The 18,117-nt window shown below is 35.9% G+C and overlaps 3 protein-coding genes across 3 annotated transcripts; 1 reads left to right on the forward strand and 2 right to left on the reverse strand.

The window, feature by feature from the left end:
- Positions 1–496: 496 nt before the first annotated feature.
- On the forward strand, positions 497–2,011 carry LOC141813406 (uncharacterized). Its single transcript, XM_074701371.1, has 2 exons — positions 497–624; positions 1,085–2,011. Exon 2 carries the CDS (start codon positions 1,105–1,107, stop codon positions 1,681–1,683), a length of 579 nt encoding a protein of 192 aa, XP_074557472.1. The 5' UTR covers positions 497–624; positions 1,085–1,104; the 3' UTR covers positions 1,684–2,011.
- Positions 2,012–3,229: 1,218 nt separating this feature from the next.
- LOC141813407 (uncharacterized) lies at positions 3,230–7,715 on the reverse strand. Its single transcript, XM_074701372.1, has 3 exons — positions 7,559–7,715; positions 4,389–6,986; positions 3,230–3,788 (listed from the first exon to the last, which is right to left on the reverse strand). Exons 2-3 carry the CDS (start codon positions 6,925–6,927, stop codon positions 3,454–3,456), a joined length of 2,874 nt encoding a protein of 957 aa, XP_074557473.1. The 5' UTR covers positions 6,928–6,986; positions 7,559–7,715; the 3' UTR covers positions 3,230–3,453.
- Positions 7,716–12,552: 4,837 nt separating this feature from the next.
- On the reverse strand, positions 12,553–18,018 carry LOC141813458 (prohibitin-1, mitochondrial-like). Its single transcript, XM_074701423.1, has 6 exons — positions 17,961–18,018; positions 17,676–17,874; positions 15,635–15,751; positions 13,432–13,602; positions 13,129–13,341; positions 12,553–12,978 (listed from the first exon to the last, which is right to left on the reverse strand). The coding sequence occupies exons 2-6, from the start codon at positions 17,850–17,852 to the stop codon at positions 12,781–12,783; spliced, it is 876 nt and encodes a 291-aa protein (XP_074557524.1). The 5' UTR covers positions 17,853–17,874; positions 17,961–18,018; the 3' UTR covers positions 12,553–12,780.
- Positions 18,019–18,117: the final 99 nt, after the last annotated feature.

Raw genomic sequence — 18,117 nt, forward strand, 5'->3', positions numbered from 1 at the left:
TATATGATAAACCTACAACATTGATTTTCTGTATCGTTAAAATAAACTTGTTCATGTAGAATGCCATTTATCATGCCTATCTTGCAGTAAGAATTATGTCAAAATATGATTACAAGTAACATCAAGGAAAATAAAAATTTAAAATTTAAGATCATCTACTTACGGATTTTCCCAACATCATCATCACCCTAATCATGCAAATTACTTTGATAGAGATATAATTAAATATTGTTATGTATTTGATAAAGAATAATTATATATGTGTGTATAAATTTAATATAAAAATCATTTAAACATGTTCAATTTTATTTGAATAAAATATTTAAAGTAAACTCAATAAAAATTCGAACCGTCGACCGTACGATCAGAATCAAACGCTATGACCAATCGAGCCATGAAATCCATTTGCACAATGTTTTCTGTAAAATATAATTATTATTAATATTTTAAGGTCAACCGATCGGCCGGTTTAATGTACGACTGTGTTCCTCTTCGATCAAACCCTAAAAACCCTCCCAAATCTGAAGTGGCCTCCTTGCCTCCCCTTCCTCCATCTGCCTCGCTTAATCTCGTCGATCTCAGTTGGATCCCAGCATCTCCGATCCTCCCCGGCCGTCTCACTGAGTAAGTAACTCCATATCTGTTTCGATTTCATCCATTCGATTTTTAGTTGGTAATATATATACCACAACTTGTTCGCTGGACGACATATGCTCTCGTGATCTTTCTTGTTTTTCTTTGGGTGTAATTTGAATGACGATGTTACTTCGAAAGTTCATTTGATATCAAATTACACACTCTTTTGGAAATACTTTTCTATCGATATATGGAGAATACTAACCTGTTTGCATAGATCAAGTAGTAGTAATCGAGAGTCTTAAAAGCCTGAACTTTCTGCAAAATTTTGATAAAAAGGATCATCATAAGGTTGATTGCTGGTGGGAAATGCCTCATTTATTCTTTGATGACAATGTTTCTTAGAAATTTCATTCGATGTGTTTCTTTGTTTACTTGGAGAATGCTCACCTGTTTTCATAGATCAAGTAGTAGTATTTGAGTCTTAAAAACATGAACTTTCTGCAAGATTTTGACACCAGCATTCCAATGAGGCTGATTACGGGGGTGAAATGTCTCCATTATTCTTCAAACTTGTCTAAGCGAGCTGCATTATCATCTTGGGATCGCCTCTTCAGTGATGTTGCTGCCGGAGAAACCAATTCAAAACCAAAACGATACAAGTACCCAGCAGTCTATGAACCTTTTGGTCCAAAAGCTCCTCCATCCGAGAAAGTTTTGCAGCTTGCTGATCGAATTGCTGCCCTTCCTCCGGAGGAACTTAAACAGATTGGACCTTCCCTCCATCTGCGGCTGAATCAACCTGCACTTCATTCCATATCTTCTCAGGGTTTAAGCTTTGGAGTCCACTCGGGAGCTAGTGCCAAAAAAGACGAAGAGAAGAAAGAAGAAAAAACAACATTTGATGTTAAATTGGAGAAGTTTGACGCCGCTGCGAAGATTAAGGTGATCAAGGAGGTCAGGGCATTTACCAATCTCGGTCTAAAGGAGGCTAAAGATTTGGTGGAGAAGGCACCTGCCATATTGAAGCAAGGCGTCACGAAGGAGGAGGCCAACGACATCATAGAGAAGATAAAAGCAGCTGGTGGTGTTGCTGTTATGGAGTGAAGTAGTTGAACCTTTAGAAGCCTGCCTTGTTCAGTCGAACAACAACTTCATCTTCTCGTGTCTATGTTTTATGCTCGACACTCGAGTTCATTCATTCTCTATTGGGCTTTTTATCTTTAATCTTTGAATTCTAAATGGACATTTATCTTGTACTCAAAAACTAGGACAAATGCTGGTCCATTACCATCTGATAAGAGAAGTTTAGATGAAAAGGGTTCTTCGATGTTTTGTTTTCAAATCCTTTGATCATCTAATCTTTTCTGTAAACACATAATAAACCAACTGTATCGAGTATTGGCAAATACAGTGGTCCTTGATGCTACATGTATTGTGTTCTTTTTGTGCTACTTGATACATCTGTTTCGGCTTTGGCTGCAGGGTTTAGAAGTCGTTGACAAACCGTTGCCTGCCTATTTGGCGCATCCATTTGTTTCAAAAGTTCTTGCATAAGGTACAAGTGATGTAGTCTTGCATAGAAATATTATTGTCATCGTCTTCATCATAAGTTCTAATTCTTTTCCGGAAGGAAGTTATAAGTAATATCGCCATGGATAGAAATGTTCTCATTGTCGTCTTCATTGCATCGAGAAAGCATTTGAGGCTGAGTTGATCATCATAGCTATAGCTGGACAAATTATACTCTTTCTTATGCCTCATACAGGTTTGTTGCTCCCTCCCAAATGACCTGAAAACACATGTTGCTTAAAAATGTGTGATTATCTATCTTAGATCATCTTAAATGTGTGATTATCATCTTTGTGCAGTTATTTTCTTTGATTGCAATGACTGAACCTCATGTGCACTTTAAGCGGCCGGACAGTTTGTCGTCTTCTTTTATTTCTTTCCTTTTCTTTTGAAGTATATGAGATTGGTTGCATAGCAGAGAGGAAGGCAAGGATGAGTTAAGGGGTTTAGGGTTTATATGAAGCTCAATGATGCTTTATAGTTCATACTATAGATTAATGTAAGTGTGGATTGCTGATGAACTGATAATGAGTTTATTTAGGCTTGTAAAATTGCAAGAGAAAACAAAATTCTCAATTACAAGTTAGGTTGCTGTTCAGGTGTTTGTGCCTTAATTCATGTTAGAGGAAATATAGGGAAATTATAACACAAATACAAGAATGCAATACTAATTCGCGATTTTTTACGTGGTTCGAACCTCTGTCGATTGGTTAGGTGGATTCCTACAAACCCACTATGAAAACTATTTTGGATGAGACGGAAAAACCTTATGCAAGATGTGTTATATCTTCTTATGAGGTGTAGAAATTTAAGTGCAAGTAGAAGATATTACTAGATTGTGAAGTGTTTATCTTGGTAACACAAAGTTGGAAAGCCAGATATAATTTTCGTTTATAGTTACCAAGATAAATAGTTCAAGCAACTCAACCAGATTCCCAGTCGACTCAAATCCTATTCAGTCGGGTAGACTTCTTGCTTAGTTGACTGAAACCCAACAGGGATCATTCCTGCTTTAAATACTTTGGGGATGGTGTGATACAAACAGAGAAATACAATTAGGGAACACCAAGTTTTTGGACAGCTAAGTTCATTACATTTATATGGAATAACAGTTAAGAAAATTTCAGAAGTTCTACATGGAACTGAAATGGGACCCAACTACGATAGACTTCAAATTCAGTCCCATAATTTTACTTTTTTTTTTATTAAGCTAAACTTAAGATTAACTGACAAGATCCTTTTTCTCACATTGCCATAGATGTCATCGAAGATCTAAGCAAAAACACAAGACTGCTGAATAAAAGGCTAGCAGTTTGCACCTGTGACGGCTGAGCTAGGATCTGCATTGATAAGCATGTTAACCACCTCTCTCATTGTAGGGCGTGGCGATGGTAGCTTGTTGGTGCAGAGAATCGCAATTTTGAGCACCTCCCCCATACTCTCTTCTGCAAAAATTGACATCCTGGGATCATAGATTTCGGCGAGATTTTGATTATCAATATGGAAGGAGACCCAGGAGACAATGTCTTCTCCTCCAAAGTGAGGATCATTAGGACTGCGGCCGGTGATCAATTCCAACAGAACTACTCCAAAGCTATATATGTCGCTCTTCTTGGTTGCCTTAGGAGAATATGCTAGTTCTAAGGGTAAAAAGATGCAATTTCAGATGTGGATTTATATCTGAAGAAAAAAAAAAGTGCAATGAAACTGATTACCGAGAAGTATCCACTACCCATTATTCTTGTGTGTTTTCTATAATGTAACATGCTGACTACAATAACTGAGTGTCTTTGTTTTTTTCAATCAAATATGTCATTTAAGAGGAAAAAGTATAATAAACACAATGTTCTAAATGAAACAAACTCAATCTCAATAGTAAGCTTCATTGGGAATAATCAGAAACCAAAGAGCAGTATCTATTTAGCAGCAGTAGTAGTAGCAATAGAATGAACTAAAGAAACCAAACTCATGGTTGGTACTGACGTAACACCTAAATCCTTTGTGTGTGTCTGTGTGTGTGTGACAATTTCAAGATTTTTATGATTTCAATAATCATGTGGAAGTGCCTTAAGAAGCTATCATCGAATAAATATGATCCTCTTAACTGTAATTTCAACAATTCTAAAACCTTCATGAAAACAAGCATTAATCATCTGGAAAAGGACTGCTCATGACTGAGTTCAAATAGAGCAAGAAAATAAGGGGAAAAAATGGGCTAAGCATATGTTTTGAACACATACCTGGAGCTATATAGCCATGAGTACCAGCCAAGCAACTTGAACATGAGCCTTCAGCAAACTTGGCAATCCCAAAATCTGCAATCTTCGCTTCATACTCTTCGTTCATAAGTATGTTTGATGACTTTATGTCTCTGTGAATAATCACTGGAGAACAGTCGTGGTGAAGATACATGATACCCTTGGCCACCCCCAGTGCAATCTTGTACCGCTTGCTCCAATCCAGCTCCGGCTGCCCACCCTTGATCTCTCTGTGCAGAGCCTGGTAGAGATTTCCATTTGTCATATACTCGAAGATTAAGTAATTTGAACCCTTTCCAGTCAAGCAGGCATACAGTTTGAGTATGTTCCTGTGCCTGATCGGCCCCATGATATCCATTTCAGCTTTCAAAATTTTTGCACCAACTGTCTTCCATAGTTTCTTCACAGCAACAGATCCTCGGTTCTTGTTCAAATCTAGGCGATAAACTTTACCCGTACCTCCACATGCAATCAAATTTTCTTCATCCAAGTTTGCTATCTCTTCCGGATCTAATTCTGTAGGGTGGAATGATTCGAGCATCCATTGTGAATCCTTTTCTTTTCCTTCTTCTGTATCTCTTATTCTGTGCTTCTCTTCAAGTTTGAAGCTTTGGTAGCTCACAAAGGCTAAGCCAGCTAGAAGAACAACCATCACCAATAATATGGTTAGCATGACAACTATTCGCTTGCTCATTTTATCCTTTTGGCTATGGCTCATACTACAAATGCTCAGATGCTTATACTTCTCATCTTCCAGAGTCTCGTCTATGCAGAGACCCTCATTCCTGATGAATGCTTCATCTCCAGCAATCAGAAGAAGATCAGATGGAATTCTCCCTGATAGCTGGTTATCAGACAAATCAAGAGAACTCAGCTTCAGGGTTAGTAAACCATTGGGGATTGAGCCTGTGATAAAGTTTTTTGAAAGATTAAGTGAATTCAGAGAAGAGAGCAAAGCTAGTGCTTCTGGAATGTTGCCACTTAGTGAGTTTTGTGCAAGATTGAGATCTACCAAGCTATCACACTGTCCAAGTTCTGATGGTATTCTTCCCGTAAATGCATTGCCTTCCAAATGCAGAGATGACAATTGCTTCAGATTTCCTAATTGAGAGGGTAACTCACCAGAAAAAGAATCATTAAAAGCAAATAGCTTTTGTAGCTTGGGAAGATTTCCAAACTCTGCTGGAAGTGGACCAGAAAACTTGTTATTCTGCACATACAACTGAGTTAAATTAGCTGCCATGCCTATGGCAGAAGGTATCCTTCCGATGAAGTTATTGTCAGCTATATCGATGATCATGGCAGATGGCAGTCCCCACAGTCCATCTGGAACTGTCCCTATGAAGCTGTTTTGACTGATTCTGAACCTTAACAAAGTTTTGCACTCAGCATATGATCCAGGAAACTCACCTGAGAAATTATTGTTAAGAGCAAGCAAGTATTCCAACTTCTTGTTTTGGCATAAGAACCTCGGGAAATTACCAGAGAAGTTGTTCTCAGAAATATCTATTTTGTTGAGAGGAGCAAACCGTCCAAGGTTGACTGGAAAGTCTCCAGAAAAGTTATTCATGTAGACAGAGAATGACACAAGAAACTCCAAGTCTCCAAATCCTTGAGGGAGTTCACCCCAAAAACCGTTTGTGTATATATGGAAGATTGTTAACTTCTTCAGGTTACCCATCGCAGGAGGAAGCTTCCCAGTAAACCGATTACGTGAGATGTCAAATTCGCGTAGCAGCGTGAGGTTGGCAAGCTCAGGTGGGATTTCTCCGGTTAAATTGTTCTGGTAGAGCTCGATCTTGAAAAGATTGCTTAAATTGGAGATAGCTGAAGATATATTCCCTGAGATCTGGTTGCGGGAAAAGTCCAATGTTCCTAGTGATGTCAATTCATAGATAGAGGCTGGAATTTCCCCTTGAAGATTGCATTGACTCAAGAAAAGCCATGTTAAGTTCTTCAAGTAGCCAATACTTTCTGGTATCTGTCCAGCATCAAAGTTGTTCTCCGCCAGGCCAAGCTGAACTAAGCCTGGCATTTTTCCGATCCATGAAGGGAACTTTCCGGTGAAGCCATTAGTGGACACATCAAGAACTTGTAGGTTCAGCAGAGATGAAAGATCAGGCAGATGGCCACTGAAACTATTTGTAGAGAGATTGAGGAAGCTGAGGTTTGAGCAATTGGCTAAAGTAGAAGGGACAGTGCCTGAGAGATTGTTTCCTCCAAGATCTAGAGTGGTTAGGTTGCGGAAAAGAGAGATTGATGGTGAAAGCTTGCCTGATAAAGAGATGTTTTGGAGAGAGATGCCAACTACTTGGCCAGAATCAATGTCACAGTGTACACCAGCAAACTCACAGGGAGATTGGGAGGAGCTCCAGCTCTCAAGAACACCCAGAGGATCTTCCAACTGACTTTTTATTTCAAGAAGCACAGTGGTCTCGAATGATATCGAAGAAAAGATAGGAACAACGAAGAGGAAAATAAGTGCAATGAAGAAAAGGGAGTGAAGGGAGGATTTCAGCATTGAGAATGTTGATAAGATGAAAATTCCAGTAAGAAGTACAAGTTCCACACCTGAAAATTCTACACAAAACTGAGGACTAGTTAGAAAGGTTGGTATATCTAATATGACTATTATCTCCAGAAGAATTCAACAAAAGGTTAGAGATTATTATTTTATTAAAAAAAAGTTCAGTGTTTATATTTGAATTTAGCTTTTGTAGTTGAATTGTGGAACTAAGAGATTGAGACATTGAGTGCTACTTATTACGTAATTTGCAGAACTGGAAGGAAGAAATAATCCAAAGCACAAGGAACTTATTGCTTCTAATTCATTTTAATCTCTTTTCCATCTCACAAGATAAAAAATGAGACATTTGGGCACAGAACTCCTTCCCTTCTCCCCAAAGCATTCTTTGTTTTTCCTTGACAAATGCAAACAAAGAGGGAATGTTCAAACAATACACTCTCCCAAGTCTAATCTTTGAGTTTATGCAAATATTTCAGATAGAAAAGCACAAAACCAAGCTAATGGGAAACACTAGTTTTCTGTTAAAGATACGATTTTTTTTACTGATTCAGAAATGAAATCATCCAGCAAAAAAAGATCACGAAGAAAACGAAACTGACTAAAGAAAAGGGAGAGGATTTGTTACCAGGGAAGAAGATTAGAGACTAGGGATTTGATTCCACTCAAGTGGCTGCTGCGGCCGTGAAGGAGAACATGAAGAGAGAGCAGCGGAGTGGGGCATTTGGGGGCATATTAGTGGGGTTCCTGCCAAGCAAGGACGGGAAGGATGACGACGACTGGTGGTGGTGTAATTGACGTGTTGTGTCCGCTAGTGCGCGCAGGTGGTGGGTGGGAGATTGGCGGGGGGTTAGGGATTTTGGGAGGAGCGGGCGGCTCCATCAATGGCTTCGCCTACAGATCCAATGCGACATGCCATGCCGCTGTTGAGACCGCCGTCACTTGGTCTCGTCAAGGATGTCGGTAGGGTTACGTCGGACGCCATGGACGATGGCTTCCAGCTCGCAACGGACGGTGGGAGAGTGGCAAATGGACGCTCCGGCCGTGAAAATTAAATGGCGATGATGACGTGCGACAGCAAAATAGGTTGTTACAAAGTGGGACCCACCGACGTATATATATATATATTTTATCATGGCCCTCGCAGTTTTAAAATTATCGATATACCGCCAAATGCCAGATTTAAAAATGATATTATCCGACTTTATCCAAAATATCATTAGCGTACATAAAACTTAAAAAAATAATAAAGCTTGCTTGTAAAATAGTTCATTTTTAAATTCCATGGATTCAATCTCTGAGAATGATCGATTCGGTTCTACAAAAGTTTCCCGATGTATTTTTAAGAATTTTTTTCCAAATAGGGAATGCAATCAAAGGATAAATCATATGTGCTTTTTGATTTACTCTGGCACATGGAAAACTGCGGCCACCAGCCATCTCAGAACATAAAACTTAAAAACAATATGATGAAATGGCTAGCTTATAAAAAATAAGTTAATTTTAAATTTTTAAATATTTTTTATTAACGAATTCACAAAATTTACTGACATAATTGTTCATATAATATAAAAATTTTAATCATTCTACATGTGATTTTTTGTTTGATAATCTAAATCCTAGATTTTGCCCTAGAAATAATTATTTGCTCAAATAAATCCGTAAAATAAAGTACTCTATTGATCCTTTTATTATTGGCAAAAATTAACAAGGGTATCTATCATTACATTTTTATTAGATGAATGATTTATTTTTAATTAAAGCCAAATAACTTCATATAAGACGAATTGTTCAAAATACTTTTATTTTATATTCTAGTTCAAAAATTTATGTTTCTCTATAGGGACAATTGTAGAGGCTAACAATTACTTTCTACATACATTGTAGAAGGTACATGTTAGTTTCTATACGATCGATCGTGATTAAATAATATTCATTTAAAATATAGTAAGTATCATGAAATCTCTTTCATTTGTTTTGTTCTTTAAAATATTATTTTAATCATATTATCACTCTCAAAGAAATAAAATCAAAATGATATGAAATTATTATTGTATAAGTTAACAAATATCTTCTACATTGTATAAAAGCTACGTGTTAGTTTCCATATAGTCGATCGATGTTGTTAATCTTCTACAATAGTAATTTTATATCATTTTGATTGTGTATCTTTGAATGTGATAATCTAGTTAAAATAATATTTCAAAAAGTAAAATAAACGAAGAGGACTTTATAATACCTATTATATTTTCAAATGATTATTATCTGTTTACGATCAACAATGTAGAAACTAACATGTAGCTACTACGTGTAGAAGCTAATTACTTGCTTCTACAATAATCCTTATTTTAAATCTTTAAATTCGATTTAGACCTTAAATTAAATTAAAAAATATAAATTTTTGAACTAAAATATAGCGTAAGAATATTTTGGATAGTAAATAAGATGCTCATTTGACTTTAATTTAAAATAAAATGTATATGTGAGGAAAATACAAATGATGGACACCCTTTAATTAAAAAGAACGGCTGAGACGACAAATGATTTTTTTTAATGTTTTTTTCCTCCATGTGGTTTATTTATTAAATTATTTATCGTGTTGTTACTTTCATTTTAATTATTTTGTCCTTTTCATATTAAATTGCTTTGGCCTTATATTATCCTCCACTCTCATCAATCTAAAGAAAAATTGTTCCACATTTGAGATCGAATATCTTAAACTTTATTAACTTCTTTTACATATAGTGAAAGAGTTTATTAACATCTTTTTTCCCTAAATATTATATTTAGGCTTCAACTCATCGAACAATGACCGATCCGCATGACCAATTGATTGATTGGAACCCTAGTTTGAGTTCAAAAATATTATTCTGATCACCCTCAGGGATATAGCGATAAGAGATGGGATGGAAAGGATTACATATTACATTTGAAGAGTTTAAAAATTTTATGACGCTGAACCATCTGTAACTCTATTCGCGACCGCATCAACCAAAGTGGCTCACATGGCTTTGCACGATGTGCTTCGACAAACTTGGTTCGTCGGAAGAAGCCATGACCTAAGAGATCAATCGGTTCAACCGTCGGTCTGAGTTCAAAAACACTACTCCAAAACCATCGTTTGCATCCACAAATTGGTCAACAATGGCTCCCATGGCTGTTGCGTGATGCCCTTCAGGACCTGTCTCCTTCGAAAACAACATAAAATGTGACAATATCAAGCAATCATTTTTATTATTATTTTAATAATCTAAATATTTCATTCTTATAAACTGATTAATCCTGGAGATATCAATATGATCTGATAAAAATTACCATCAGAGTAAATTTGAAAATGCACATGGCTATACACCCAATAGTTAATATCTAGATTTTTCATCTCACTAAAAAAAATTCTTATAATGTAAATTCTAAGGCTCCCAAAATATAACACAGATGGTAAACGTATGATATTTGTAATGTGACAGTTAGAAATCTAATCTCACAAAACTCACAATCTATCATTTCACCCTACCATGCATTTCTTATCTGTGTACCTGAATTTACCTCCCTCTATATTCGTTAAGTCGACTCTAAAGGAACCGCTGAGATGGCAGATTCAATTTTTTGTTAGGTAAACCTTAAACACTTTACTGCTGCACCATTACCCGAGAGTTAATATCAAGCGATCATTGAACCATCAAATGGTGCATGATAAAAGCTAAGATGATCGTAGTGATTATCATTATTATCAATTAAATAGTGTTTATCTGAACTAAATGAACCTTATTCTTCTATCAAACTTGGCAGTCTTTTCAAACGCACCAATGCACATTGATTTGCAGTGCAGCACCACAGTAGCTTCCGGAAGGCACATTTGACCAAGCTACAGCTGCTCGGTGACTTAAATAGGCCCCACTCAAGCTTGATCCAGCTCAACTTTTACTCATCCAACTACATAATTAAGCCTAAATTAATGAACTCGATAGACTATTATTCCACCATAATATAATATTATTTAAATTAATTGAATCTCACTCTATCCTTATATTTTCCCCTCCAATAGTTTTGCCTCTTTTCTCAATCTATTTCATCATTACTCCAGACTATTTATCAGTAAAATGAACATGGAGACCGGCAAGTAAAAACAGACCACTGAAAGAAATACAGATGAACGATCAAATTTGAGTTGAGCCCCACTTCATAAATGCATCCAATAAAAAGATAGGAGGAAAATGTGATTCATGCTAAACATGAAAGGACAATGACAACTCCTTCAACAAGTTGTAAATAAGGCACTAGGTTCATGGAATGGTGAAGAGAAAAACAAAATCATGAGATGTGTGGATTGAGTAGTTTAGAAACTTAGCACCACTGATTCAAATCTGAGCAGTGAAAGATGACACCGCCTAGGCCTGATTAGATTCCAATAGTTTTCAGTGTCTCAGTGGGCAAACAATTGGCTCACAGTGATCTCTCAAAGAAGTTCTAGAACACAAAACTTGAGGAAGATGAGTGCTTTAGATAAGAGGAACAAAGGTGGAACTTGATGACAGATATTTAATATAGAGCACAAATGTACGAAAGTGCAGAAGGAAACTATTTTAAGATACTGCTGTAAGTTGGAAGATTATTTTGTACCGTAGTGAAGTGTCAGCTTCTAGTTCATCACCACACAACTTGCTAGATGTAGTTTCCACTTCCACTGTTATCAATGGAGTTTCTTCGACTCATATAATGGTAAACATGGCTTGACGGCTTCTTTGGCTCCCTTGGTCACACTGCTATCTACCGCGAACTGCACACGTAAGCATAGGTGCTTAATAATTGCTAGAATTTCAAAAACAACTGGAAATGAAGTGATAGATTGTACTGACATGTATATTGTTCTCTAGTGTCACTTGAACTTTAATAACTTTTCGTGCTCATTCTCAGAATACTTATTGTAGCTTTCTTGGTCTTGGGCTCAAGTTTAACCTGAGCAAGTCCTCTAAGTCACGGAAAAGTGCTAAAATCTTCAATTATCCTTTGCACTATTAGCAGGTATGTTGGGATAAATCCTACCAGAAAAATGCAAGAATGCATTTAACTTGAATTCTCACGAAAACCAGTGGAGATGCAGGAGAAGAGGATACCTTACCACAATTTTGATTGCAGCCGAGGTGGAGAGAGGAATCATTGATGATCCCCATTGAGGTTTTGGATCATCCTCAACTATGGCCGTCAGCTTCCCACTCTAAGGCTGAAAGCTTATCAACAAAGCAGAACCAGTCAGCAGGTTTGTTGATTGAATATAGTAAAAGCCTAAATTGCTATCCAGAGGGAATCAAGAAAAGGAGTTAGTAGAATTCAGTTCCAGGGGCTCTGTTTCTGTAAAAGAACAACCATGTGCAGATAGAAAGCTAACAATTGGATGAGAAATTGGCACTACAACCTTGAAATGTCAATTTTAAACACAATCCAATGTTCCTTCCAAATCAAATTAAATCCAAAATAATTTCAAACAAAATCTATTAATTACTCTTCATGCATTTTGACCCCCTTTTGTCAAGCAATCAAATAGAACGAATACAAAAGGTCTGCTAAGCTGATTCAATCACCACTGGTAGCCAATCAAACTCACATCTCATAGGAAGAAGCATGGTCAAACTAAACGTGCATCATTAAACATCTCACAAAAGTTCTGGAGGATATCTAGGAGAGGATCTATAGACCCCAACCTGATACAAACTGAATATTTCTCAAAGTTCAAAAATTGGAATCCTCGTCAAACGAGAATGCCAAATTTGAGAATTATGAAACGAGTAAATTGATCACTTCAAGAGACAACCACCTATAGTTCAAGATGGACTAAAACTAGAAAATCACATTCTACTTTGTCTTGGCTGAGCCTTCAAAGTTCAGATCATGAAGGTTAAGCAGCAGTTCGTCTGACTGCAAGAAGACTCGGTTTGATGAATTTGAAATTGTGTGAGCTATTTCCCGTGCAGCCTCAATCTGTCTTAGAGCAAGAAATGCTGGATTGTTTGCAATCGCTTGGCCAATAAGCTGGGCACTCGTAGCCTCACCCTGTTGGAAAAACAAAATACAAAATGATCCAAGTAAATCTTTACAATCTCCATTTATCTTATAGGCACAATATGGAAAATAAGTTCAGGTGAAGTGAGTCAGCACAAATAAACATTGTATGTGCTCAAATTAGCATATGAAATTGGGTACCTGTGCTCTGATAATAGCACTTTTTTTATCTTGCTCAGCCTTTTCAACAATGAATTTTGCTCGCTCTGCTTCCTGCGCAGCAACCTGCTTAGCTTCAATCGCACTAGTGAATTCCTTGCCAAAGCTCAAGCTCGTGATTGACACATCATCCAAAGCAATGTTGAAGTTTCTGGCCCTTTCAGTCAAAATCTTTCGTATTTCTCGACTGACAGCCTATAGTACAACCAGATACTCATTAAGATCATACAGGAGAGAAATAATACCTACAAGCATTGAATCAAAAGTAAAGGGCAATGATTAAACCTCTCTTTGTGTGATCAGTTGGCTAGCATTGTATTGTGCAACCACAGCCTTCAGCGTTTCATGAATAATTGAAGGAAGGACCCTTTCGTTGAAGTTCTCTCCGAGAGTTCGGTAGATGGTGGGAAGCTGGTCCGGTAGAGGTCTAGTCAGAACCCTCAGGCCGATTTTAACCTGTCCAAATAACAAGTTTCAGACAGTTAAAAACTAATAGTGTGGCAAATAATCAAATCTAGGTGGAGAATACCATGGCATTCAGTTGATGACTACAAGTGTTCAACAAAAGCCAGATGGTTTACAGTGATGTATATTATGAAATTGTACAACAAACAACAGAAAGCCAGATGATTTGACCAACCATAAATGCAGAAACACAGACAACCAAAAGAAAAGTTGCTTCAAAAATCATAAATGGATGTAAAAAATTTGATATACATAATGGCTTCAGGGAAATAGTTTTGTTTCCTCTATCCTCTTTCTTTCCCTAGTGTTTCCTAACTTAGAACAAAAACAGAAGAAAAACTTAATTGTTAGGTATTGAATTTTTTAAAATAAATATATAATAATAATAAGGGAACGAATTGAATCGTCGGATACGAAGTGAGGGAGCTAAATTAAAATCAGATAAGATTCAAACTAAACCCAACAGGTAGGCGCGGAGATAAGAATTACGTTGGTTCAAACCGGAATTGATTTGGAGTTGATTTGGCCAAGTTATGGCCAAACCAAGTTTAAGGTTTAAATCGGTTTAAAAAGGAGATTCAAATGATATTTAAAATAGTGAAATGAGGGTTTAAAATAATTAAACCACCGGAGGGTAAATAATTGATATTATTTCTTGCTCATATGTGGGTTCATATGGAGATTAAGAGGGAAAATGGTGTTTTAAAAATTAAATGGATATTCTGACTTACTCTTCCATTGATACCTATCATTTATACCCCAATGATTCACATTTTAATTGATTTATCAGATTTATACCATTGCTACAGATATACATATTGATACTCATGTGATTTGTGATATTTATTCCTGTTGAGATTATATTGTTGATGACCTATATATCTACTGATTAAAAGTAAAATTTGAGAAGTTATCTTATTTGATGATAACAAATAATGATAAAGTTGAGATTTTGAATTGCAATACAAAGATATTACATGATAAGAGATATATATATTTATGTATAAATGATGAATTTTAAAGAAGAACTTAAAGTTGTAATCAGTAATTATGATCTACTTTATTTTCTTAGCTTCTTAAATAAGATTAAATTTATGCACATCTATTCTGATTACCCATTTAGCCGTTTGACTTACGATCTGCATTTTTTGGCCTCTAATTTTGCAGGCACAAATACACTTTTGATATTATAGTTGGTTTCAACTTTACATAGAGTTGCTGAAAGATCTCGACGTTCTGATTCTTGGTTTGCTTTACTTTCATTTTGTTGTATTTATGTTTTATTTCATATGTCATTTTATATGTATCGTTTTGTTGTCTATGGAACATATGATATATATAGTTGATGAATTTTATGATTATTCTATTTAGATGGTTCCTAGGGTTCTATTATTATATTATGTGAGGTACCTTTCGGTGTGCGGGAATTGACACCACCGGAGTGTGACATTAATTCCAAGATTGGTTTTTAAAAATCATCAAGAGAACATAAACCAAAAATAGCTTCGGAACAAAAATAACATTGAGAAAACATACATCAAAAATAGCATTGAAACAAAAATAACATTAACAAAACAAAAATAAAAAAGCTTTGAAACAAAAAAAAAAGAATTTTGGGGAATTAGAATTGATCTACATGGCCTGTGGATTGTCTTTTCCACCCAAATCAAGAGAAACCACATTTGGGCCAAACTAGGGAAAGCTTTCCTTGTTCTTTTCCTTCCCTCTATCCATTCCCACCAAAGGAAACAGAGGGACAGAACTGCTTGGGGAAACTTTTCTGCTATTTTGTTTCTGTTGGCATTTCGTTCCCTTGTAGGATTCAAATTCAGATTATAACGAGATAGAATATCATATCTCTTAAACAAAAAATAAAAACTACCAATCTGACAGGCGTATCATTACTAACAATGAAAATTAAATACAATGGATAAAGGCAGAGAAAAGTGAGTATTTTCACCACAACTCACAAGGGAAGACATAAAAAACATTATAGAAAGTAACATTATTGGAAAAGGAGTACCATTTGAAGGTCACGACTTCCAGAAGTACTCTCTACTAGATGAGGGCGAGCACGAACATCATAGATGATAGGCCTTTCAAACCATGGAATAATCAAATGTGTTCCTTCAGGGTAGACCTGTATACAAGGTTGTCATTGATTTGCATTACAAACTTCAAACACATGATGAAGATCATATTGACGATGTGTAAACTATAGAACAAAACTAACTACGGATAAGCTTCTGTTAATTAACATTTAAAGCAATATATAAAATAGTTTAGTAGAAAACACAAGCATTACAGGAAATGATAAAAAATTCTTAGGACACTTTTTTGAGGTTTTGAGCCATTCACAGCATTTACATTCACTATGCGACCAGTTCAACTTCCTGAAAGTTATCTGGATAAAGTGATTTGGGCTCTTCTCTTAAACCTAGTTACTACACCAAACTTCAAATAGATTAGGATAGATGATCTACACATCCAGGAAGTAAACTCTCTTTCATTTCCTGAATATGATTTTAAGGTGAATCAATTGTGCATCTTTTGACGATTCATAGATTTTCCAGTCATAAAGGGCAAAAAAATGAAATGAAAATGGGAAAACAATATCCTCTTTCATAAGACAAAAAATACTGAATGTTTCATTAATATTTTTAGATTGAAAAAACTTGAGCAATTTGGCCATATGACTTTTTTTATTCAACTTGATTTGACCCATTGATCGCCTGAGATCACAATGTCATACACATTTTAAATTAATAATTATAAAGAATGTAAAAATTTTTTTAAAAATGGACATAGAGTAAAATCTACAACAAAAACAGTTTTAAAAAACAGTTGATGTTGTCCTATCCTAGGTCATGTTTGGTCCCAAATTACAAGAGAGACGAATAAAGTTAAATCAAACAGAAATATGACATTCATAGAATATTCATACAGAAATAATTCTACATACATAAAAAGAATATAAATTGGACCATCCTAGTTTTTAGCCCACATGTAGTGAGCCATGCTTCATCAATTTGTGTCATAGTATCTATTATAGACCACCAAATTAATAAACACCAAAATACAAAATTGCTAATTTCCATGAACAATCAAAACATAACAAATAAGCTATTTTATCTAAAGAATTGCCTAATCTTGACAAAATTCCTGTAAAGTATTTATACAAACAGTTTCACAAAACTTATGACAAACATGAACTTTCAAGTTTAACATATGAGCTATTTTCTGACCTAAGAAGCAAAAAAGAAAAATAACCAAATTAAAGGATTGTTAAAAACAACATTTAGCTCATAGCAAGCATGTATATTAATAAGGAATCAAATAGCAAACAGATAGTTGAATAGTTAAATGTATTGGAAGAAGATAGTATAATTTTGAGAAAAAAAGGATAGTAAATGAAAAAAAAACTCTGTTTTATTGGTTAATATTTCAAACTTGATGCAAAAACATTCTGATATTTTAATTATTTGATGCAAAAGTAGCACCACAGAAAAATATACTACTATTAATATTTCATATTTTTTTTTACGTTGTTGATGCAAAAGCAATGTCACAGACTAAAAATATTATATCAGTGATACCGATTCAATAAAATAATATCAAGAAATTGGTTTGTAGTTGCATCTCATACGGACACACATATACACTACTATTCTGCTTATACAAGGTCTGTACTTATGTTCTCAATAAACACTAGCAGCTAAATGGGATATTCAAAAGGAGTTTTGTTAGCGCTTCTATCGTCATGCTGTGTTGTGCCTGCAGATCTTACATCAACCCCACTTTGACGTTGCTCATTGATGAAAAAAGATAGACGAACACTATTTGAAAGTATTGCGTATATCAGAAACCCTAATGCACGTTTGCCTGTGAGAAATGCACGAGAAACAAAAACGAATAAAGTAAAAAACAAAAACAAAAAAATAGTGAGTCTCTCACAAGGATTCAACCGCGAAACAAGTTGAATACCAGGCAATGAAAACCACAAAATCAGATAAAGGAAGTCACCCGATCAGAAGATGGATACTCTTCGAGATATCTAACAATACCTTATCCTTGATGCCTTGGATGCGATTGAAGACGATCGCCCGGTGACCACCCTCGACATTATAGAGGCTATTGAGAGCAGCATAGACGACGGTAGTGCCGATGACGACGACCTTCACCAGAGTCCCGGATGCCCCTGCTCCGGGAACGTTAGGGACCTTCATCTTCCTAAAGTTCATGGTATCCTCTCCTTGCCGAATCCTGAAACCACCAAAAGAAACACATTAAAACTTACAGATCGAGGCAAAAGATGAGGATCTGACCAGAAACGCCGAATTTGAGCGCACCAGCAGCGGTGGAAGCGGCGGTGGCGGCGATTTGGGCGACGAAGAAAGAGCCTTTGGGTTTGGGGCTCCAGCACTGTGTAGACTTATATAGTGATCCGAGTCACTATATGTTGCATATTTGTACTTAACCACTCGATTTTGTGAAATTTTGATTTTT

The sequence above is a fragment of the Curcuma longa genome, chromosome 20 (assembly GCF_044706935.1).
Source record: "Curcuma longa cultivar G26 ecotype Majalengka, Jawa Barat chromosome 20, ITB_CL_G26_1.1, whole genome shotgun sequence".
NCBI classification, from domain to species: domain Eukaryota; kingdom Viridiplantae; phylum Streptophyta; class Magnoliopsida; order Zingiberales; family Zingiberaceae; genus Curcuma; species Curcuma longa.